The sequence below is a fragment of the Podarcis erhardii genome, assembly GCF_964252035.2.
Source record: "Podarcis erhardii genome assembly, chromosome: 3".
NCBI lineage: Eukaryota > Metazoa > Chordata > Lepidosauria > Squamata > Lacertidae > Podarcis > Podarcis erhardii.
Genome location: NC_138507.1, coordinates 87,666,010 through 87,691,593, shown reverse-complemented (window position 1 = coordinate 87,691,593; position 25,584 = coordinate 87,666,010). Strand labels below are relative to the sequence as shown.

The 25,584-nt window shown below is 40.7% G+C and overlaps 1 protein-coding gene across 1 annotated transcript in view; it reads left to right on the top strand.

The window, feature by feature from the left end:
* Positions 1-25,584, top strand: part of KIF6 (kinesin family member 6) — a 144,069-nt gene that overhangs the window by 68,564 nt on the left and 49,921 nt on the right. The window contains exons 14-15 of the mRNA XM_081854155.1: positions 10,714-10,822; positions 22,222-22,277. Coding sequence (XP_081710281.1) covers positions 10,714-10,822; positions 22,222-22,277 — 165 coding nt within the window. The remainder of the gene's footprint in view (positions 1-10,713; positions 10,823-22,221; positions 22,278-25,584) is intronic.

The following is a 25,584-nucleotide window of genomic DNA, read 5'->3' as shown; positions in this document are numbered from 1 at the left end:
GTTTGGTTGCCCTTACACCACTTGTCCTCCAGCTATCTCCAGATCTGTTTTACTTATGTGGTGCTCCCCAGTAAATCATGGGGCTAATTGAGCTCCACGGTGCTGGAAAGGACACTTGGGTACAATTTCTTAATGGCCCACTGCACCTCACCGTTCCATAGTGGGACTAGGAACTTGCCAGCATTGGCTACTGGAAAATCTCTCAGAGTATTGAGGAATCCATTGGTTCTCATGAGTCTCCAGGATCAGACCATCTTAATAGGTCTCCCACCCCTGCAGGTTATTACTATTGTGTAGTATTGCTATTAGTAATAATCTTAGGATTCATTATGTTAATCATATTTCTCATACATTCCAACAGAATGCCACCTGCTGCCCGTGAAGAGCTTTTAGGTTAGATAAGACCAGGAAGACTCAATAAAGGGAATACTGTGTAGGGAGAGACAGAAGACAAAAATACACTGGGGGACTTAAGAAGTGCAAAGTATTCTGTGTTAATTACATAACAATATTTTGAATTACTTCTGTACTGATGCTAGTTCTACAGGTTTCTGGTATGCAGGGGCATTGATACATTTGAGCTGCAACCACAACATTTCTCAGAGGGGGGGGAGTGCTATGATACTTTAAAGACTTGGAAATGTCATTGGTTTGTGAAGGCATTAACCTACTTCATTGGTTTTCAACCAGTGTCTTCCTCAGATGCACCCCTGCAGGAATTTAACTGTGCTGGCAGAGGAGCAATTCCTATTGCCTCACCTTGGGTGCCTTGAATGATGGTCAGGGGTACTGTGGGCAACACTGGCCTCTGTCCCTCTTTCCTTTCCTCCCTCCCTCTGATGCCTTATCACATCTCTTCCTTCCAAAGGCTTGCACAGCTATTTGTTGCAGCAGGCCTGGCTACAAACTCCCCAGATGAATGCTGCCTCTGGGGCTGGCCAGGGGGTGCTTCCCAGGCCCCTGTGGGGCAGTGGTAAGAGGCACCTCTCTTGGGGGGCTGGGGGGGGGAGAGACGAGGGGCAGCAGAAGCGACTGCCCAGAAGACTTCCAAGGAGAGGGGAGAAGAGAGGAGGTTGAGGGAACACTCCACAACGGAGGGTGTTGGGAAAAAGATGAGAGGCTGCCAGCTTGGGTGGCAAGGGGTGACATAACTGGGCTCCTGAGCCCCACAGGGGTACCACAGAAAGAAGGTAGTTGGTTAAGGGAGCCATGGACCCAAAAAGGCTGAAAACCTCTGGTCTACTTCATCAGATATAGAAAAGAGAAGGTTGTGGTGCTGAACTAGAATTTACTGGGGGAACAAGGTGAGGCAATAGGAATTGCTCCTCTGCCAGCACAGTTAAATTCCTGCAGGGGTGCATCTGAGGAAGCAGATGGCTGCTTCAGAATGCTTAAACTATTAAAAAATTGATTTAGTCTTTTTTCTTGCACCAAGTAAAATAACTTTTCTTCTGAAATGTATGTCCTAGAGCAAAGTAGCATAACTTAAAATAAGTTTCAAGAGAGGAAAGAAAAAACTTACTTTTAATGAGCAATCTTTATTGTAAACTGAGCAGTAATAGATATATCCAGTTTGTGAGTTCTAGAAAAAGCGTGATTTCTGACACAGGGAAAAAGAATACTTCTTATTTATTTAGATGTGGTGGCACCAATGGGTGGGGCTCAAAAGTTCTTGTGGCTTTGACTACAGATTTTACTTGGTATCCACTCCCATTTGCCTCTGCCAAACCTGCCATGCTTCTGTCCAGCTCCATTTTTCTCCCTGTACCTACTAATTTAAGGGCTTTCTGTTAGTATGTGTATGCATTTAATGAAGTCACAGCTGGAAACTGTCAAGTGGTCCGGCAGTTCATTCTTGTGCATGTTTACACAGAATTAAGTCCTTGTGTGTTTACTGGGGTTTCCTCCTAGGAAAGTGTGCAGTGGGCTGGGACTGGAGAGCAGGAGGGATCCATATCTGGATTTTGCCATTAGCCTGGAGAACTTGGACCATTGAGTAGCTACATAGCATCCCCCCAGGGATAACATCCTTGTGTGTCTTGCGTTTTTAATTTGTAAACTGGATGGTGAAGCCCCACCCCCCACTCTCTCTTTCATAAGGACAGTTGGCTGGATCAGACCAAGGGCCCATCTAGTCCAGCATCCTGTTCTCACAGTGGCCAACACAGTGGGAAACCATCAAGCAGGAGTTGAGCGCAAGAGCACTCAGCCCTCCTGTGGTTTCCAGCAGTTGGTATTCAGAAGGGCTGCCTCCAACTTTGGAGCAAAGAGCATAGCCATTGTGGCTAATAGCCATTGGCAGATGATGAATTTGTGTAATCCTCTTTTAAGGCAATCCAAGTGGGTGGCCATCACTGCCTCCTGTGGGTTCCATAGTTTAACTATGCACTACATAACAAGTACTTTCTTTTATCTGTTGTGAATCTTCCAACATTCAGCTTCATTGGATGTCTATGAGTTCTAGTGTTATGAGAGTGGGAGACAAACTTTTCTCTGTTTACTTTCTCCACGCCACGTATAACTTTATCACCAATGTGAGCCAGACTGAGAGACAAGAATTTTCTGAAAAGCAGGATAAAAATGCAATTAAATAAATTTATAAATTTGAACTAACCAAGTCCTTCCTACATCGTGATGATGCTTAGTGCAGTTATCTCCAAAGAACTTACCTAGCCACACTTACCTAGAAGTAAATTCCATTTCGCTGAGTGGGATTTAATTCCAGTTTATTGTATTTTGGACTAGGGTGTGTTTTCTTTGGCACATGTTTTAGCATTCCTTTAATTTAATTTAATTGGAAAATTTCTATACTGCTCTTCAGCTCAAATGGTTTCCAGGGCAAATTACAAACAAAATACAAAAAAGCAAATGAAGTCGGTACAATAAATCAGAATACGACAATATCACAATAAAAACCAGCAATCAAGAGCTGCGGTTAAAACAAGTTCAGACTCAGTATGTTATGACTTAAAAGGCCTGAGCACAGTAATAAGAGGCCTGAGTATGCTATTGCTTTATATGTTAATGGGACAGGGCTATACACACAAGCCCCACGCCCAACATCCTTGTGCCCCTCTCCACAGTCCCTGACCATCTATGTGTTGCATGGGGAAAGTATGCAGGGGGCTTCTACTTATATTCACTTGAACCTTTATCTGATCAAAGACTCTGAGGAAGCAGAGGCCCTGATGACACAGAGGAGTCTGATTATATTCAAGCAAATGCAAGCAGAATCCTGCTGAAGACCTTATCCACAAGCATGGAAACTAAGGAGCTTGTGAAGATGCTTGTGAAGACAGTGGGGGACAAGGCTTGTGTTCTACCTCTGATCCCTAGCCAGTGATCAGGGTTGATGGAAGTTCTAATCCAAGAACATGTAGAAGGCATGTTGTTGGCTATTCCCAGATTAGATAATTGCTATTAGTTACGAAGCATGAAAGCAATGAGGGATGGCTATTACTTGATGTCACCCTTGTAGTCTTGACAAAGAGTCTGACCATGATGGAAACAGAATGCTAAACTAGATGGAACTTGGTTTAATCCAGAAAGGCTGGATGTTACATTCAGTTGGTTTGACTAAAAATTCTGGGGGTGCTTTTGTAACAATAGTGATGTTAAAGGGTCATTCTGTGGTTATGAACTACATTAGAACGGTGATTGCATAAAAGCTGCCTAATTCATCTCTTCATGTGACCCAATGCATCTCAGTGATTAGTTGTGCTTGTGATTATGCTAAAATAATAAAACTCTTATGTCATAATGATTGTGTGTGTGAGTGAGAGAGAGAGAGAGCACATTAATTGCATGAAATCATTCTGTGGATGTTTGTGAAATGATTCCTACATGTGTATATAATTAAGCTTAGCTCTTATTGGGTGAAATGGACACAATAAGAAGGCTAGTGCAAAGCCTGTTCTTTGTTTAAAATACCACCAGAGCCTATGCTGAGGACTTAACATGGGATTTAAGTAGCGCTTAGGCCTTGTGCCTTGCCCTTTGCATTTAGTTTCATTGTGAAGTGTTTTGGAAGTTAGCCTCATAAAATGTGGTTAGCTTGTTTTAAAAGTTCCTTACTGCCTCCCTCTAAAATTATAATCACATGTGAACAGTTTAAATCTAATGGTGTTAAAAGTGACATTATGGTGCCAAAGATTCATTCAGCTCATTTAATCTGGGCACCCACCTTTTCCTTTGAGGGTTTGTGTTTTTCTCAAAGGCTCCATGTTCTTCAGTATAACACTGCAGGGGTACAATGAACTGCCTTGTTTTATGCATTTTCCATTTTTGAAGTAGAGCCCAGTGAAGGTATCCAGATGTATTACACATGCTCTTTGCAAAGAAGCTCGATGAAGCTTACAGCAGGGGAGTATTACTGCTGGGTTCTCCCCCTTTTAACGTCTTGATTTTTCTTGGTTCATTGTTCTTCAGCTCTGAAAATTTACTATTTTCTATTCTGAGCAGATGGGGATGATAATATCAGCAAAATCCTTGCGGAGAACCAGTGAATTATGGCTACATGCAAACATTTCTAGTACTTTTTGTTTTACTACAAAGCAACTTCAAATAAATCGTCTTCGGCTTGGCTTAAAAAGTGTCTGCCTATGGTTTTTTGTTTTGTTTTTATTTGATTGGAAGTGGAAAAGTTTATGGAACTGAGCAGTACAGTCCTATGCATATTTACTTGAGTCCCACTGAGTTCAATGGGACTACTTCCATCTTAAGCGTGCACAGTGTTGTTGCTGCAGTAATTTAATAACAGCTATTGATGGACTTAAACAGCAATCCAGAGTCTTCCTACTCCAGAGCAATCCTGTTGACTGGATTTCTGTGTACATGGTTAACAGAAGACCTAGCACCATATATGCTTCCCATTGTAGATAATGGTTATTTGCATACAAGGCATTTACATTGAAGCAGTTACCTTGCTATTATTAGTCCACCTAGGACTCTGAATGTTGCTGTTAAATCTTGTGGAGACAACATTGATGGATTTCCTCACATTTCCTCAAGCTACCAGATATACTTGGCCCCCTGCTAACACTCTCACTTTCACTTCTTGTCCACTCCAGCAGATTATTACGCTGTGTATGGAGTTTCCAATAACTAGATCAAGAGCTAATTTATGAGATCAAATTTACTAACATTTTGACTGCTAAATTAGCAGATGATCAGATGACTATTAAGTAAAAAAGAAAAGCAGAGTTTCACATCAATGGCAAGGCAGGACCATAAGCAAAAGCCCTTCTAGTTTGCTGACTTTGGAACAAAGAAAGCTGATGTATACCAAGTCAGACTGACAAATCCATTTAGCTCAGTATTGTCTACACTGACTGGTAGCTGCTGTCCAGGGTTTCAGACAAGGAGTCTTCCGCAACCTTACTTAGTGACCCTGGGAATTGAACCTGGTACTTTTCGGCATTCAAAGCAGATACACTATCCCTGAGCTATGCCACTTCCTCTAACTTCCAGGTTTTATCATTAGCCATGTTGGGCCTCATAGAGAACTAGGCTACCTTGCTACTGGATTTCCATACAGCATTTGTTCTTAGAAGAAGTGGTATGGATGTGAAACTCCTGTAATATAGGAGATCTTCAGCTGTCCCATCAAGAGACAATTCTGCTGTCTTTCTGCAATCACTGAAATCTTGTAAAACAATTCTTTATTCTACAGGACAAAGCCTTTCTTCCTGAATCATGGTGGTATTAATCTTTCCATCCATTTTTAATCTGTGATATTTTAGTGTATTTCTGGTTTTTATGGAAGCCGCCCAGAGTGCCTGGGGAAACCCAGCCAGATGGGCGGGGTACAAATAATAAATTATTATTATTATTATTATTATCCATTTAATTGTACTTAAGATTGATCAGGCCTCAATCCTCTAGGCAGGGTTGTCCCCTTCTACAAATAGGTTGGTGAAATAACAGCTACCTTCTACAATGATTCCTACGCCCAATTCTCCCCTAATGTGATTGATGTTTGATAGCAAGGTAGTTGATTTCATAAACATAAAAGACAGCGGAAAGAATGTTTCAACACCCCGTGCAACTCTACTGTAACTGGAAACACTGTATTTTAGCTCCCTTTAGGGCCTTGAAGATTATTAACAGTATTTATGGTCGCTACAGTGTAATGGTTGGCAGCTGGGATGCAATTTAACATCATCTGGCAACTTAATAGGAAAACCTCCGTTTTTCTTCCTTATTTCTATTAGTACCACCACCGAGTGTAGTTCTGGTGCACATTCCTATATACAGACTTCCAGCAGGAAGTGTAGGTCACTCTTTTCAAGGGACAGGTGACAGAACTTGTAGGCTGATGGATAAATATTTGCCCTGGAATGCAAGGGTTTGCTCACTTTTGCTGATATTTAGGAAGAAAAGAGAAAGAGGCTACTAATTGAGATGGGAGGATTTTCCAGGCTGCGGGTAGCAGAAAAGAAGTCACAACATAATGTGTGGGAGGAATCCATCTGAAAGTTGTATAAATCTTCATTATTAACTAAAACAAAGTTCATCAGCAAGGGAATCATCTCTTTTTACCAGCTCATCAAGTTTCCCACATTTCTTGGCATTTCCTTGTGTTGTGCTGACTCTGCTCTGTGTTTCTCCCAGTCTCTCCATCACTATCCAGTGTATATAGAATTCTTCTACAAACTGTCTTGCACTCACAGTCTGTCTAGACACTTATTTCCTATACTCCTGATTCGTCTCTCTGAGATTTGATGTCCATCTCCCATCTCCCCATCGTTCTCCTTGCATGCCGTTTTCAGAATGCAACTGTTTTCAGATGCATTAAAAAAATGACTTACTCAAAAAGAATCCCCCCCGTCCAAGCAAATTAATTTGATGTGCTATAGATAACTGTATAAACTGTGCTTTTCCTTAATGTTCTTGTTTAAAATTAGCAGATGACTTGGGCTGGGGGTTGCTACCCAGCTTATACTGGTGTGGCGCTAAACTTTAGTACCATTCTGTCTTCTAAAATTGTCTTTGAGTATTAAATTGTCTTTGAGTATTGATTGCTACTGGAAGAGAAAGTAGCAAATCAAGAGCCATTCTTCACAATGGATCCAACCTTTGAAGAAAATACTTGGCAGCAAAACCCTGGTGCTGATTGGTATTGAAGGTGTGGGGTATACATCTTTCAAATAAACAAACAAATCCTGAGGATGTTTATACTGAAATAAGTCCCATAAGTGTAATTTGAATTGCAGATTCGATTATATTGATTAGCATGTGTTGTGCTCCTAACTAGGCTCTGTCCTTTAAATAGTTCTTTGACAATTATTTTTAAGAACTGTTAGACCAGAATTTGCTGTCGCTGACTGCCACAGTTGTGACACTTCAAATCAGACTGTGTGGTTTTTTCACACTCATGAATCTGGCTAGGATAATCCTGCCCTTGGGGTTGCAGGGGCAGGCTTGGTAAAAGAGATGGAATGTGGTGCAAGAGGGTTGAGGAGAAGGGAGGATCCCACCCAAATCAGAGGTGCTTCTGCAAATGTAGCTCCTACTGACACAAGCTATCTCTGCCTGATTTGGATACAGATCTTCCCTCTCATTTCTCACCCCGATCAGTAGGGGTCCCCAACCACTGAAAATGGCTTTTCTAAGGGCAGGAGGAATGGGAAAGTAAACTCTCACCAGCCCTCTTTCATGGTTTTTCTTTTGAATCTGAATTGAATTGAATCTGTTACCATGTGGCCTGGGGCAAAGAAATAAACCTTTTTTTAAGTAGGCCTTTTGATGGAAAAGGAACATAAATGTTGTATATAGAAATTAAAATGAAACGTAACTTTAGTAATAGTTGTAATAGAAGTAGTAATTTTCTTGTTTATACCCTGTCCATCTGGCTGGGTTTTCTCAGCTACTCTGGGCGGCTTTCAGTAAAATATAAAATAATAATAATAAAATGTCAGACATTAAAATCTTCCCTGAACAGGACTGCCTTCAGATGTTTTCTAAAAGTTGTGTAATTCTTTATATCCCTGACATCTGATGGGAGGACGTTCCACAGGGAGGGTGCCACTGCCGAGAAGGCCCTCTGCCTGGTTCCCTGTAACTTTACTTTTCGCAGTGAGGGAACTGCCAGAAGACCCTCAGAAGTGGACCTCGGTGTCTGGGCTGAATGGTGGAGGTGGACATGCTCCTTCAGGTATACTGGGTCGAGGCCTTTTAGGTCTCAGAAACGTACTGAGAGCCAGTGAAGATCCTTTAGGACTGGTGTTATACGGTCTCGGCAGCCACTCCCAGTCGCCAGTCTGGCTGCTGCGTTTTGGATTAGTTGTAGTTTCTGAGTCACCTTCAAAGGTAATCCAAGTGGGAGATAACCAGGTCATGTACCACTCTGTTGAGACAGTCTGTGGGCAGGTAGGGTCTCAGCCGTTGTACCAGATGGAGCTGGTAGACAGAATTAACCTGACTCCATGGACAGCTGTGAGTCCAAAATGACTCCCAGACTGCGGACCTGGCCCTTCAGGGGCACAGTTACCCTATTCCAGACCAGGGAGTTCATTAGTGAAGTTTCCAGACACTTTAACAGATGTCCAACAATTTTGTGTTATGGAAACGCCTTGAGTTTTTTGAGAAATGTACAACCAGGTAGCTTCACCTTCTCTAACCGCAGACTTGCCCTAATGTGTGCTCCTGAATATGCAGCACTTTGCAGGAACCTAGTTGGGCAGGGAGCATAAGAAGTAATAAATTATTATTATTTTGGGAATTTTTAATGTCTTATGTTTTGCTGTGTTTTTATATTCTGTTGGAAGCCACCCAGAATGGCTGGGGCAGCCCAGTCAGTCAGATGGGTGGGGTATAAGATGATGATGATGATGATGATGATGATGATGATGATGATAGCAGCACCTTTCTGAAGGCAAAGATGATCACACTTAGGTTGCAGCTAGAGGGACTAAAGTCAAATTGTGACTGACCTGGATACACCAAATTGAAGTCTGCTGAAGTTAAGCAAGGGGTGGGGGGGAATCCGCTGGCCAGTTGAGGTTTCAGGTTAAGCTAACAAGACCAGTGGTCTGGGATGATGGGAATTGTAGTCCCAAAACAACTGGAGGGCCAAGTTTGGCCACCACTGGGTTAAGGCTTTTCATGGTGGGAAGAGAAAGCTCAGCAAGTCCACACATAAAACTATGTTTTTATTTTGGGCTGCTACATGGAACGAGAACATTCCATTTTTAAGTTAGCATCAAACACAATATCTCTGCCCTTTCCCTCCAGCTCATTTGGCCTATACAGATGTGAAATTGTTATAGGTTTTTTGCTTTTTTAAAATGGGTGGAGTGCTACTGCATGCTTTATGCCTTTCAGTCATCCCGTGTGGGTCCCTCTAGTTCATGTTATTGGTTTCATATGTGCTTGTTCTGTTCACGTAAAATGAAGTGTAATATTATAAAATATGTTTTCAGTGAAAGTTTGTTTCTTGCATTCTCCCATTTCCCTGGGGTGCAAGTGAATTATATATATAAAAAAGGTGTGGGGAGAAATTAACTTTAGTCTGTAGTTAATCTTACTACAATCAGTGGAGCTGTTCATGGGAATTGGTGCTTGTATACATACATATAAAGCTGGCTGGTTTCAGTATCATGGTATTCTGTAAAAATTAGTTCAGTTTTACTTTAAATGGTCACATTACTGGTTTTCGGTTTAGAGGAAAAGTTGACAACAGTGGTTTTCAAGCTTCCTTTTTCAGATAACCCTTTTGACATTGGTTTGTGTGCTGAGTAACACCTGCAATGAAACCTCTGTGCATTGTAAAACATTCTGGGGGCCTGGTTTGTGATGTGTGGGATGCCAATAAGGTATACCTAGCACACCTGAGAGTGCATGCGAGCCACCAGGGTTTCATTAGGGGAGTAGTAAAGCACATGGATTCTGTGAACTGAAAATAATGAATATGTAATCTTTTTGGCCCGAGGTAACTTCCTGTATATATTAATTTGATTAATATATTGCGTGGTATGGTGTGTAAAAACCACAAATGGCGAAGATACGGAGAAAATATGCACTTTTCTTCCATGAAAATTCCAATGGTTTTGTAAATATTTCCACTGCTTTGATTTTTGACACTCTGGTTTTAATTAAGGAGATATTAATAGCTTCTTCAGAAAAATAAACATGCAAGGAATTCAGACTTACGGATGTTCAAGTGACATGAAACAAAACTGAATCTGTCATTTTAACTATACCACTTGGTCTATAACAGGCATTTTTTGTTTCCACAGAATATGGAATAGGATTAATTTTTATAAGAGTGGTTGCCATGTTGTTTTGAAAAAAAGACCAGCAGGATCCAGAATGGTTTAGCAGATGTATTTACTGGTCATCTGTGTTAGTAAATTAGCCAAGTTTTGAGGTTCTTGGAAGGGTAGTTGCTCAGTGTTAGTTCATCTGCCTTCCACGTGGAACACCTCAGGTTCAATCTCCAGGTGGGGCTGGGAGAGACTCTGTCTGAAATCTTGCAAAGCTGCTTCCAGCCTGAGTAGAGACTGCTGATCTAGATGTACCAGTGGTCTGGCTCAGTATATGGCAGCTTGCTATGATCCTGTGTTCCTCTGTGTAGCCTTACTTTAAGCACTTTTCACTGTGCACAAGAGGACTTGTTGATCTTGTCTTTGTGGAATGTCTCTAGAAGATAGGAAAAAATTAAATCCCATTACTTCTGCATATGATCCCACTCTTGATTTATTTTCTGAACAGGAGTGAGAGGAGAAATGTCACTTGGACGTAAGGAAGCCTTTGAAATTTTCAAGAGAGATTATGCTGATAGCATAACCATTGAAGATAATAAGCAGCTCCTTAAGCAAAGGTAAGATTTACAGTGGTATCTCGGGTTACATACGCGTCAGGTTACAGAAGCTTCAGGTTACAGACTCCGCTAACCCTGAAATATTACCTCGGGTTAAGAACTTTGCTTCAGGATGAGAACAGAAATCATGCTCCGGCGGTGCGGCAGAAGCAGGAGGCCCCATTAGCTAAAGTGGTACCTCAGGTTAAGAACAGTTTCAGGTTAAGAACGAACCTTCAGAACGAATTAAGTTCTTAACCTGAGTTACCACTGTATACCGAGCTATAAAACTGAGAACACATTCTTTGGGCAGAAATACATGGTTGGGATACAGAAATCAGTTACAAGTTGATGTTCAGGTTTAAGCAAACAAATGACCTGATTGTGTTGTGTGCCATTGCGCAAGGCAAGAAGTAGAAACATTTGGGGTATCGGAATGGCAGGTCAGGAAGGTGGCAATTCCTCTGTGCAAAGCCTTTCATAAAAATGTGGATGAAGTGGGAGAGTAGCAGGGCAGGATCATTGTTCGTATCTGTGTCAAGAGGACCAGGAATGTTATAACCACTTATGATAAGCAGATATTCAAAAAAGTACCCATTACTATAATCCAAAGCAAAAGAGATGCAGGTGACGCTGTAGCCTCAGAGCCTAGGGCTTGCTAATCAGAAGGTCGGCGGTTCAAATCCCCATGACGGGGTGAGCTCCCGTTGCTCAGTCCCTGTTCCTGCCAACCTAGCAGTTCGAAAGCGCATCAAAATGCTAGTAGATAAATAGGTACTGCTCTGGCGGGAAGGTAAATGGCGTTTCCGTGCGCTGCTTTGGTTCGCCAGAAGCGGCTTAGTCATGCTGGCCACATGACCCGGAAGCTGTACGCCGGCTCCCTCGGCCAATAAAGCCAGATGAGCACTGCAACCCCAGAGTCGGTCACACTTGGCCCTAACGGTCAGGGGTCCCTTTACCTTTATAATCCAAAGCACTCCAATAGAGGACAGATACACATACCTGCATGTCAACTACACAGCATATTGATATGAATGGGTACTGACACAGTCCATATTGGCATCTATATGTCCACATTGCATTCTTCTCAGTCACTGCACTATCATCTCTGTGTACCAAGAGGCAGGGATTTTTCTATCAATGAAATTCCTACTCCTGAGCCTGGATAGCTTTCAAAAGTGATGAAGGACTTTATATGACTGACTTACAGTAACTGGTATTATTATCAAGCTCTCTTTTTTAGTAATTTTGAAGTTAATGTTTTATTCCATTGTGTATTTTTAAATATTTCTCATTCCTTGACCCTTCAGAACTGGGCAGGCTAAATGACTGAATACATACACATGCATACATAGAATTATTTATTATTCACATAGCACTTTTAAAAGTGCAATAGAGCCTATACAAAATATTTTTAAGGTTCTGTATAAGAAATATGTTTATAGTCTTAGAAGCAGCTGCAAAAAATTGGCTTTAAGTTTTGTCTTCATTGTTTTTTGTGAAGCAGTGTGATTAGCTCTTATATCATGTATCAAATGGCAAATACAAGTTCAGAGCAACAGAAATGCCTGTTTCTGGAGAATTTATTGGTCAGTAGGTGCTCCTGACAAGGTTTTAAAAAAGCATAATACATATAAAAAGGAGGGTTATAGTAAGTATGTTTACCAAACACCATATGTGCAGTTTCCAAATTGTGATTTTTACTGGTACATTTCTATGTGTGTAAGTACATACTGTATTGAAGGACCAAAAAGCAATACAAAAAAATTAATTAATAAATAATAGATACATAAGACACCACTCAAAGAACAGTTTCCTCATCTAGGCCCACACCTTAAAACTCGCAGCTTATTCTAATATTGCATGTTGTCTCCATTCCAGGAGTCCTTTGTGATATTATATTCATGGAATCATTTTGACCTCTTTCTTCTTCAGTTTCCAAATTTTCTTTTTCTGTAGAAGTAACAGTACTTTGTCATCTCTAGTACATTAGGTGAAACATTTTGAGGGTCTTTGATAAAAAGTATTAGCAGTGCTATTTTTGTAGAAAAAGAGGTGCTGGAACTCACCATGAACTTCTCCCTTGTTCTCTTACAATGAAAAGGGTGCACACTTGAGAGGTGTTCGAACTGAGTTCTGGTGGGTTCTGGCTGACAAAAAGGCCTGAGTATTAGAATAGGAGAGTTAATTAACATTCAGACCACAGGAGCATGGTAACTCTCCAGGAAATTCCATCACAACTCCAAACAAGGTTGCCTGTCCAATGATTCATAATTTTCCATTTCTACATTTGGTACTTATATGTGGCGCATCTCCAGGACTCACTGAACACAAGAAGAAGCCTGGGAATTCTGGAGATAAACATAGGTACTTAGACAGATGTCTTGCATCTCTTTTCATAGTCCTCTCACACTTTATACTCCTTTATCCTTCCCAGACATCTGCTTTTGATTTTTATTCCTTTGGTTGTGCCTTCTTTTATTATATTCTTTAGTCTGATAACTATCTTTCACTCCACCATGGCCATTGTGTTCAGAACCATCACATATCTGATCAATCATTATCTTCAGCTAGAGTGATAGATGCCCATATACTTTTGCAAACTGTGCTTTGAAAGTTTTCTCTCAGAATGATAAAGAGGTATATTATTGCTTACTATGGATATAACCGAGAGTAAACAAGGCATGTGTCTCTACCTAACAGGGCCGAGACATGAAGCAATATGATATTTCCATCTTCTGTTATGCACCTTTATCTGCAAATCCTGAGATCATGGCCATTGTACTTTTTCAAAATCTGTGATTTTGCAGAGGCTATGGCTGTGTCAAATATACCCACAACGTAACTGGCTGTGTTTAACTATATAAATTCTTTATACATCATATAAACATAACTGTTTTCTCATTATCTAATTGAGTAGAAGCAATTAAAGACCAACATTTAGAACAGGAAATACAAATAGATCAATTCCTATATACATAATGTCCAAATAGAAGCTTTTTGTGTTCCACATATGCCTTAGCAAATACAAGTGTCAAACATAACAACTTTAAGGAGCAGTACCTGCAAAAGATGAAGTTTTCTTTGTAATGTTCCACATCTACCTTTGCAAAGTATGTTTGTTGTATTCAGCTGCTGTATGCAGGTACCAGACAAAGAATACGGAAGATCTTAACATGTGCCTTTGCAAAATATAGTTGCTGTATGCCGGTGTCAGACGAAAGAACTTAAAACGTGACAAAGATTCCCAGAATAATACCTTGTTTCGCCCTGCCGGGCTTCGTCAGCCATGCATACTCATATTTTGTGTATCAGAGACATCGAACGAGTGACATGGCGGATACCGCATGTTAGTTGAGTTTACAGTGTTGTGTCAAAACGAAGGCATTAATATGCATGTGAGTCACTATGTCCATGTGTATGTGTGTATACTTTGGTCCATGAGGGCGTTCAGTTTTCTATGCTTCCAAATCTGTGTAGATGTTTCCCCACTCACACTAGTGGGTAGTGCTTGCTGGAATGCATTGGGACTATGTGTTGTTTCCCTCTCCTCTCAATAGGTGCTTCCTCACTCTCCATAATTTTTATGGAGCTTTCATTTTTGAGAAATTGTGTGTGTGTGTGTTGTGAACAGCTCCACCAACACCTATCCGAGACACCTCATCATGGCACTTAGGGGCGGGGGGAGAAATGTCACCTGCACACATTGAACACTGGTATGGACAAGCCTTATATTTCTATCACAATGCATTGTGTGGCCCTGTTAATAATCATGCATGAAATATAGTCATATAATTCCTACGGTTTTTCTAAAAGACTATCATTTCCTCTCTTATTTCTGAGGTGTTTTTTAAGGTATTACAGATGGTAGTTTTCAGGATATCTACAGTGGTACCTCGGGTTACATACGCTTCAGGTTACAGACGCTTCAGGTTACAGACTATGCTAACCCAGAAATAGTACCTCAGGTTAAGAACTTTGCTTCAGGATGAGAACAGAAATCGTGCTCCGGCGGTGCGGCAGCAGGAGGCCCCATTAGCTAAAGTGGTGCTTCAGAAGAACAGTTTCAGGTTAAGAACGGACCTCCGGAATGAATTAAGTTCTTAACCTGAGGTACCACTGTATTTGAGATGAATTCATGTCAAAATAAGTAGAAGAATTCAAACCCAACCTTTGAATCAAATCATATTTAGTTTGTAATCCTAACATTTAAGCAAACCCTATTGAACAGAGTGGGACTTTTTCTGAGGAAACAAGCGTAGAGTAACACTGCACTTCTAATATTGGCATGGTGCATTGCAATGCTCAGTAAAATTGCCGTAGATGCCATACAACCAGAGCAAGGAAGTCTTGCTGCTGCTTACAGAACACATTAGGAAAAGAGGTTTGGAACTCCAAATACATCACACTTGTTCAAAACAAACTCCTCTCAGATCTACTCTGTAATTTGGAACATAGCTGCCGAACCACCACTTGTACAGAAACTCACTGACCCAGCCACTGTTCAAATTTCTAAGTAAGGATTATATATACAACACATTTCAAAGCTAACATAACTTTCTTCTAAATGTAAACCTCTTCTATGCCAGTATTACTATATGCAGTAGGATTGTCATGTTTCTCATTCCCTGCTTGACTTTGGGTTCACAATTATTTTTATTCCACCGTATTTTCTTTCTTTGGCTTCTTCCCCCGTTTCCTTTTTAAAATTTTGGGTGGATACCTCCATAGACCACTGGAGCAATTTATGTTATGTGGCACTTGGAGATATCTGCATGGCTGCTTTTTATAGATTTCCTTCTGCTACTCTGTGGTGGAGTGGCATTGCCCACCAATCCTGACCACACTAGCATTACCTCTTCAGGCACCTTATCTTCCTTCTAGTTTGCTTCCCAATTGCTTCCAACTTGTCAGTAACCTTAATCGTAAAATCACAGCATTGGAAAAGATCAGAAAAGCATTCAAGCCAACCCTCTGCCATCAACATTTTGTCTATCTGCCAACACCTCCCCCAATCAGTGTGCATGATCCAGACCACAGTGCACCACAAGTAGAATGTATACTCTCTGCAGAAGGGGGCTAAAGGAACCCGTCATTCCTTCTTGAATCTGATTAAGTAGAAAAGTGCATACCAAAACAACATTCATAACTTGAAATTTTGTCTGTTATATTTTGTATTTCCAAACTGCTTAACTAACTCCAGAGAAGTGGGTATGTTAGCCACAACCAAGTGTGTCATGGATAACCGATTTATTATGGCCTAAGATTTGGTACTCTAGAGCCCATTTCAACAGAGGCACATTTTTTTTTTTAACAGGAAAATACATATAGATATATGGGTCAGTGGTGGCTGCAGAGGATAGTAATGATTAGTACTTGTCCTCGTTATTATGTTATTGGATGGGCATTTTGTGTAATACAGAATGCAATGTCTTTTGTATTATAAATTGGTTTAATTTTCTGGTTTTAATTGTTTTTAACTGTCATATTTTATCTTGTTAAATTGCTTTGAGACTTTTAAAAAGTGATTAACAAATGTAAATAATAATAATAATAATAATGGGCCATGGCTGCTGAATGCTAGATGACCAGGAAGAGGGTCTCCACAACCTTTTCAATCAGATGTTGTATGGTGGCAGTAGAGATGGGGATAGTTGGAGCTGTGTTGTCCAAATATGCTGCTGCTGAAAGGCCAACTAGATCTAACCTGTGTTTGCGCCCGTAGAATGTGGTTGACCAACCTGTGGTTCTCCAGATGTTGTTAAACTCCAACTCTCATCAGCCCCAACCAGCATAGCTAAGAGAGCCAGTGTGGTGTAGTGGTTAAGAGCGGTAGTCTCGTAATCTGGAGAACCGGGTTTGCGTCTCCGCTCCTCCACATGCAGCTGCTGGGTGACCTTGGGCCAGTCACACTTCTTTGAAGTCTCTCAGCCCCACTCACCTCACAGAGTGTTTGTTGTGGGGGAGGAAGGGAAAGGAGAATGTTAGCCGCTTTGAGACTCCTGAAGGGGAGTGAAAGGCGGGATATCAAATCCAAACTCTTCTTCTTCTTCTAATGGTTGGGGTGATGGCAGTCATAGTCTAACAACATCTGGAGTATCATTCAGCAGCAGCACACCTGCAGACTGCACCTCCAGCTGCTCCTGTCTCCACTGATGCCAGATGATGTCCATCAGTAAGTCCCTGCTCAAAAGAGCATGGGAGACTGGAGAGGCAAGAATAAGAGGTAGACTGCTGGAAAGGGTTAGGCCCTTTCCTCTAGGAAGACAGGGAAACTGTGACAGGCTGGTAAATAACTTATTAGATCCTGTAACTCATCAAGCCAACTCCTCTGTAAATCCAGGTTGAGGAAAAAATCCAGGTTGAGGAAATGTCTCTTTTTCACAGCTTGCAAGCTATCCCTTATATTACAGCAAATGCTTCAAACAAACAAACAAAACCCAGGACAAACCATTTCCATAACTTCTTCTCTGTTTACATCAGAAGCCATGTGTTAAGTATGGCCCAATTATCCATGTTGGGTTCGGCTCTTAAAGCAATCGCTTTCGAGTACACCTCTCTGGTTACTCAGTATAGAAATGATCCCTCAAATAAGGGCATGGAGTCCTAAGATACTAGCTGCTTACAATTTGAAAGAAAAAGTGACTAATTGAGAGGAGACAGTTGCCCAGCTGTGCCTCTCATGTGGAAAAGTGCTATTTCTTAGCTTTGTTCCACTGCTCGTTTTGTTAGACAAAAATGGAACTTGCGGGTTTTGCCAATAGCTTCTGCTAGACCAACTTTTGCCCAGATAATCACTTAAACCCAAGGCTATGCTAACAGTTAAATGCTATAGTTATGTCTTCAATCTGTACAATGATGATTATACACATCTGAGTAACCATTCAAAATTTCATGACTGTCCTGGCCACAAAACCCCAAACAGAATGAGTCATCCCACAGGTATCTTTGATTTATTTCAAGGGAATTATCTTTAAATACATATTTTAATCCCTCCTTTTTATGTGATTGTTTATCTGTATAAGCTAAGTGTAGATAACATTAAAATAAAAGTTAAAGTAAGCTAAATGTTAGAGACTTGACTCAAATACCTCTGCAAACTAAAGAATTAGAAATTGGGAGGCTCACATTGTCGGTTCCTTACCTGCGTGGTCTCAGGGAGAATCAGATCTGTCAACCCTGTAGTGCAGCCTTCTGCAACCTGATGCTTCCCATGTTTTACATCAATAGTTCCCCACCTCTTGAGGATGCAACCCACAAGTTCAAATTTACTTGGTATGGTGACCCATCGTTTTATTGTCACATGAATATAGGACCTCTGGTCTTCAGCAGCCATCAGTTTTGTGCATTTTACTCCAAATTTGCCTATTTTATAACCATTACTTCAGGCATCCAAACTAAAATTTACTTAATGACCCTATTAATGTGGAATTTGTTGAAATATTTATAGTACTTACAAAGTTATTCAAAGTTTTGTTTATGGGCCATCTGATTTCAGGATATTGCTTCATAAACTATAAAAAATTATTCTAAAAGCATATGGTTACACAAGCAATATGAAACAAGCCATGAATATTTTAATAGTTTTATTCATGATAAAGATTGTTTTGGCAAGAATCAACTGGGTGGTGGAGTTTGCACTTTGCTAACAAGTAGGTCAATGTGGGGTTTGATGGTTGTCAGACATAATCTCAGATCATTATGGATACACAGGGTAAAGATATCATTTCTTATTTTGAATAAGCAAACTTCACTAAACCTGGCAGCAGATCTGGTGATGGTTCACCACAAGGTACAGGGATTTGTTCTAAGTGACTTTCACAGCTTTCCTCTGATGTTCAGGTGCTGCCTCCAGTGTTTCCACATCAGAGGCAAGCTGTAACTCCTTGTATGAGTACCTGGCAAACTGTCACCACATTTGCAATAATTATTTTGAGTTTACCTACAAAGCCCACAACCCACTTGGACAGGCTTTACAATCCACTTGCAGATCCCAACCCACAGGTTGGGAAATGTTGCTTTAGACTGCACAGCATCAACCCTGACCATTGATCAACTCTTTTTTTTGCCAGTCCCTGGCACTTTGTTATCTATTGCATTCTGAGGAGATTTCAGGTTGCCTTTAAAATATGTTAGTGTAAGTTACTAGTTTCCCAACCTTCAAATTTTAGCCTACTTCTCCAGAAGTTAAATTTCAGACTTTAGGGAGGCATGCAACTTGTCTTTACTACAAGCCTGAACACTTAAGTACAGTTTTATGGTGCAACTAACATAGACACCACTACACTGGAGCTTAAGCCAGTGTAACTAATTAGGCCCTATACGCTCCAATCAGTAACATCAGAAACACAGTAATACCAGTAGGGGGAAAAGGCAAGGCCATTTTGTCTGAGAACCTAGCACAGGGGTGGATATCCTGTTCCCCTCCAGATGCTGTTGACCTCCAGCTCCCATCAGCTCCAGCCAACAGGCCTGTAGTTATGGACATTGGTAGTTGTAGTCCAGCAACATCTAGATGGCCAAAATACAACCTCTGCAACTCTGTATCACCCACCAATAACAGCATTCCTCTGGCTAACATCCAAACATTGTCACACATGAAAGATGCCATGTGTTGAACTCAAATGTCACTGAACGAGTTCTGTCTCCTGCAACAAAGCAGCCAGGAGTAGTCCCTGGCATCTCCTCTAGAACACCTAGTGCCACAATTAAGTGGTTAGGGGAACAGCAGCTGATGCTGGGAGCCTTTCTCGGGCAAGAGTGGGAAACTGTGAGAGTCTAAGCAGCAGTCTGATAACAACCATTCCCTTTCAGTGGAATATGTCAGCATCAGCCAGGAAGGGAATGGTCAACCAAATTTATATCTTGGTGGGAGAAAATCTGCACATTGAATTCTATGGCAACTGCCTCCCAGAAGAAATGTCTGAGAACTGCAAAAGGCTCAAATATTTCACGAAGACAATATTAATAACTAGTGAGGTTGTGCTCTTCCCGCCCTCATCTCATCTCATAATTTGTTTGATTTTCCTGAACTTTCTTGGATAACTCTGTCATAAATCTGGGCCTCTTTGTGGCAGTTCTGTAGGAAAGCTTTGAAAGACCAGATCCATGGTCTCCTCATTAGCCCTCCCTGCTAACAGTATTCCTTCTAAAGCAGAATTACACTTTCAAGAAAAACAGTGGCAGGAAGGGCCACTAGTGACAGCACAGGCCGCTTCCTTAAGGCCAGGAGCATTCAAAGTGCAAATGAATATTTCCCATGCATCCCAGTGGGCCTTCCATGTGACTCCTGATGCTACATAATGCTGGACTTTAGCAGTGGGGAGTTTAGTGCCACAGACAAGGAGACCCTGCTCTGACAGATGTTGAGTAGTTAGAACAGTCTCCACCAATCTAGCCCCTCCAGATGTTTTGGACTGCAGCTGCCATCAGCCCCATCCAGCACACTGAGAGTGATAGGAGTTGTAAACCCAAACATCTGGAAGGTGCCATATTGGCAAAATTTGAACTAATGTATACTGTGTAGGGGGAAAGTGTTTCCTGAAATGTGCAGGCCCAAGCTCTTTGGAGTTTTGTAAGTTTAATTGGGTCTAGAAGCTAATAGGTCATCTGTGACCCAAGCAAGCAAGCACTGGTGTAATACGCTGCCTGTAGCAGAAAAAATGCCACTCTATTCTACCCCAGCTACAGCTTGGAAACTGTCTTCAGTGGTAGCTCTGTGTAGAATATATGGTAAATTTAAATCTGCGACGTTATCAAAGCATGATCCTTGTTGTCCAGGAAGCAGGTAGGATATGAAGTCTTGCTAATACAGTGGTGCCTCGCAAGACGAAAATAATCCGTTCCACGAGTCTCTTCGTCTTGCGGTTTTTTCGTCTTGCGAAGCAACCCTATTAGCGGATTAGCGGATTAGCGCTATTAGCGGCTTAGTGGCTATTAGCGGCAAAGCGGCAAAGCGGCTAGGCAGCTATTAGCAGCTTAGCGGCTTAGAAAAAGGGGGGGGGAGCGAAAAAAATCGCAAGACTCGCAAGACGTTTTCGTCTTGCGAAGCAAGCCCATAGAGAAATTCGTCTTGCGAAGCGCCTGGAAAAACAGAAAACCCTTTCGTCTAGTGGGTTTTTCGTCTTGCGAGGCATTTGTCTTGCGGGGCACCACTGTAAAAGTCATCACACAAACTTAATTCCTACCTGCAGAGTTGTAATATAGTCATCTACCAGAATGGAAGAAGGAACATTTAATAAACTATGGAAGTATTAGTGCACGTTAGTTTAGCACATAAAGAACAGTAGTGTTGCCGTTAGAACACAATTCCAGCACACCTTTTGCCAGACCACTGGGGTTAACACTCATAACCATGCAAAACACGTCATTGGATCTTGTTTTCATGGTTTGCCTTTTCAGCACTTCTGACCAGTATGAGGGTTAATTAGGTGAGTACAAGCATAGAGGAAAATATTGCAGCCTACCAAGTCACTGGTGCCATTTCCTGCAGCCTGCCTGCATGTTTTCCCCTCAGTTTTCCATCACTTGAGTCAGTCATGTGTTGAAGTAAGCCGAAATAGTATGCATGCAAACTTTCTTTTTGCTGAAGCCTAATGAGGAGATGTGCATTAGATGCTTTTTAAAGGTGATTCTGGAAAAAAGCAGTGTTTAGGTTTAAACATGCTATGAAAGAAATGTCTATTTATTTGTTCTTTGTTTCTAAATAAAATTACCATGTCCAAAAATTGCCCAAGCTAGTTTGGTTGATTGTTAATATTGGTTTGTTGTTGTACTTCCTACCCCAATTTTTTATGTGTTGTTTTTTACATTAAAATAATTGCACAGGTATTGTGAAATTTGCTAGGACAATTCTAAAAGCGGAGAAATGGCAGTTACAAATAAGGACTTGGGCTTTTAAAAAAAACAACCCAGTAAAGGGATGTGGGAATCCTGAAACATATATCAAAAAAGTGTTATTTCAGAATGTGCAGTGAAAAGGATACAAAACATAAAAAGTGAAAAGTATGTTTCACTACCATGATCCTGAAATTGGATGGGCATAGTGAGGGAAAACAAACTGAGGAGCATTGATTCCTGCTTTTAAAAAAAACAGATAATAGAACAAGTAAATGAATGACATTTCACAAGTCTTGCCTCTTCATCATTACTATCTATGAACAATGCATGTTGATTATGGTAACGTTTTGTTTTGCATTATTTGGTCATGGAATTTTTTTTTGATGCAAATAGCAAATATAAAGAGCAACTTGCAACTATCTCAATTGGAATGTTGTTCAAGAATGAACTCAGATTAAAAGAAAAAGGAAAGAGCTCATATTCCACAAGTAGAAAAGAGTGTTGATCTGTTGACACCAAAGTATATGCCACCAATTCTGTTTTACAGTAATTTAACTAACCTACACTGTTTTCTTTACTAGGTTTGCTGAAGCAAAATCTTTGGGAGAAAAAGTAAATGAAATAAGAAACAAAATCAGTAAGTAATCCATGAATCTTCCATGTTCTGTTACAATGTCAGCATATCAAGCTTACATCAGCTAAGCCATTTTAAATGTTTTTTAAAATCAGCTGTTATCAGAGAAAGTCAGCTGCTTATCCTGTGCTGGATGTTACCACCAGCTATGACTTCTGCTGATCTTTCCATATACTCACCTCTTAAGTCTCTACTATCAAAGGGTTTTTGTTTTTTGTTTTGCAAAGGAAGCCAGCAAGGGCTTTGTGAAGCAGTGTATTGAAGATATAGTAAGGTCCTGAGTAAGGTGACAGGAGTACTGGTAAAATAATACCTGTACAAGTTGCAAAATAGATCCTATATAACTATGACCCATCAAAGGTATAAACATTCTCAGCCAAAGCTCACCTTTAACCAGGAAATCAAGATGCCCAATAGCCACTGCTGTCTCAAACATTAGGCCTGGTGACAAGCATATACGTACATTTTGGCAGACATCACAAATCTTGTTCTTTTCCTTACCTATCTTCTGAAAAATCTTGTTGGCTCCCTAGGTTTTTGTTTTTCTTTTGGCGATGGGACATTGGGGAGAAGGGAGACACACACATCTTTGACACTGAACCATGTCCAGTTCAGTGCTTAGCATACTGGGTTGCAATGCTGGCAGTCCAGATTCATCTATAAAATCATAGAATTGTAGAGTTGGAAGGGACACTGGGGATCGTCTAGTCCAGCTGCGTGCTGTGCTTATTTGTGAGACAGCTTGCTTAGCCTGATCTACTTCATCTGATTTTTGTGCAGATAAGATGCTGTTCTTAACTCCTTGGTGGAAGGACAAGATACAAACCTTAATAGTAATAATGAAATCACAAATTATTCTTAGTCCAGAATGATTAAGGTAGGGAAATGGTTAGGATTCTCCCAAGTTTCCAAAATATGCAGTCATTTTTCAGTATCTCAGTAATAATCACGGAAATGGTCTAGACACCATAATGTGTGTTCTAGTTACAGAATTCTTGGTCTTTGAGGATGAAAGATTGTATCATTTGCATAATGATTACTCATTTAACTTGGGGGTGAAAACAGACAAGTATGGTGGAAGTGGTTTAAACACACATCCTCTGCCCTGAAGAGATATGCTTCAGAATGTAGCAAATGTGTATACAAACCATTTCTATCATACTTAGGATGTTACATCTGTCTTCAACCTGCATTTCTAATAACAAACTAATTTCCTCTAGCAATAAGAATTTTGCTCAGTGTGTGTTCTCAGAAAGTGGTCAACTTATATAGCGGAATTTCTCAGTGCCGATCCTTGAATAATGTATATGCTACACACTGCAGGAATTTGATATGGGACTTCCTGCTTATATGTTATGCCGGCATTTCTTTCTATGTCTCCTACTTCCTATGTTCTCTTTCCTTGTTGCATTTTTCATGTTGTGCAGTATTAACTATCAATGGAATTGATTTGCTTCTCCCACAACAGGGTATATTTACATGGGTAGCAACATATTGTGATCTGCCCTGAGATCTATGGATGAAGGACAGTATATAAATTTAATAAAATAATAATAATATTATATTCATTTTTTAAAAAAAATAATGTGCCACAAGAGGGTTATAAGTAATCCCAGGCAATGGGATATGTGATTTCTTGCACCAGCTTCACACTTTGCATTGTGTGGGTTACAGCAGCACACTCTAGAATCCGCTATGTTTGCTTGTAGATGAGCAGGATGAGGACCTTCAATAGCTTCCCAAAATCCAGTGCAAGAAAGTGAAAGTGAAATGCACGCTAGAATCGCAAAGCTCTTACACAGTACTAAAGCAATTCTGAAACAGCTGCAGAGGCAAGAAAACCCCCTTGGTACAATTCAATGATAAGCTCATTTAAATCCCTGTTGGTTTTGATGGAGAGTGTTAAGCACATTCTCAATTTTCCCATTAAAGTAAATAGAACTTACACGCTTATCTTTGGGTGGATCATACTGCTAGTACATAGTAAATGCAATTGTAAATAGCCACAGGAATGCAGCCATTGTTGTCTGAGTCCCCCCTCCCGCCACCTCACTAATGTCCCCAAGACCTAACTTGTTGTCTCAAGTTTGTTCTATTAAAGCTAGCACTATACAACCAATGTATAAATCTCTAGTATCAAAAGAGTCCACCCCTCCCCGCCCCCCGATTCTGAAGGTAGATTGTGTGGACAATAAGACCATTACTTAACTAAATGTGACTTGTATGTAGAATGCATACACAGTGTATCATTCATTACGCCATGCATGGTTCCTAATCTGCCAGAATTATACTGGAAAACCAGACTGCAGGAATTGTAGCCATCTGTGGCCTACAGCTATATATTTAATTTACTTTTATTGTTGTTTTGGTTTCCTTAAAGCATTCCTGGCTGCCCCAGTGTGCACAATTAAGGCCAGATCACATAAGTATCAGTTTCTATTTTTCCAGCCAACACTTAATAATAAAAAATTCTCTACCACAAAGGTCATAGGAGGACCTTTTGGTAAGCCACTTGATGCAATGTAGAATCCATTTTACCAGTCTTGATGATTTGCTGTGATATTGACAGACAGCAGTTGGCTGTAGCTTGAACTTCTGTCATGCATACCTCATCATTTTTCCTTTTTTAAAGAAAACAAATACTACTATTTTGCAATAGAGCTATACAAAACATTGCAGCTACTTAATAAGTGTCCCAGCTGATATAGTGGCATTTGGAATGAAACTAAGATATTAGAAACGAATTCTCTGTTGTCATATATTATTGTTTTCCTTACTTGACAAACAAATTCACAGGCACTGAAAGTGAAGATCTGTTGCAGTCCTGAAAACTAATTACTGCTTCAAAAGATTCCTTTAATATTTATCCTCAGATTGGAGAATATCATGTAAATGTACTAATAACAATACTCCTATTTTGAGTCTAAAAGAAGAGACTACAGCTGGATTGGGAAACCTCTGGCCCGCAGGATTGGCATGCCAGGGGGTCCAATTTGGCCCACAAGGCCATTCCTCCTCAACCATGCCCACCCAGCCATCAGTTGATGTCACTGGTGACAGGCATCACTGCTAAAGTGCAGGAGGACAGGATTTAACCCTTCATTGGTTGTGTACCCTATTGCCAGCAGGGAACAGGTTTTCGCAGCCAAGTCAGCAGCATTTAATCTTCATTCATCAGCTCATGAGTGGAGTCTCAAGCCTTCTCAAAAGCACAGCTCATGTGCTCCTCCTGCAAGCCGGTGAAAGATTGCAGTGGAGTGGGCGAGAAGCAGCACTTTTGATAAACATTTTAAGACAGCGCCCCATCCTG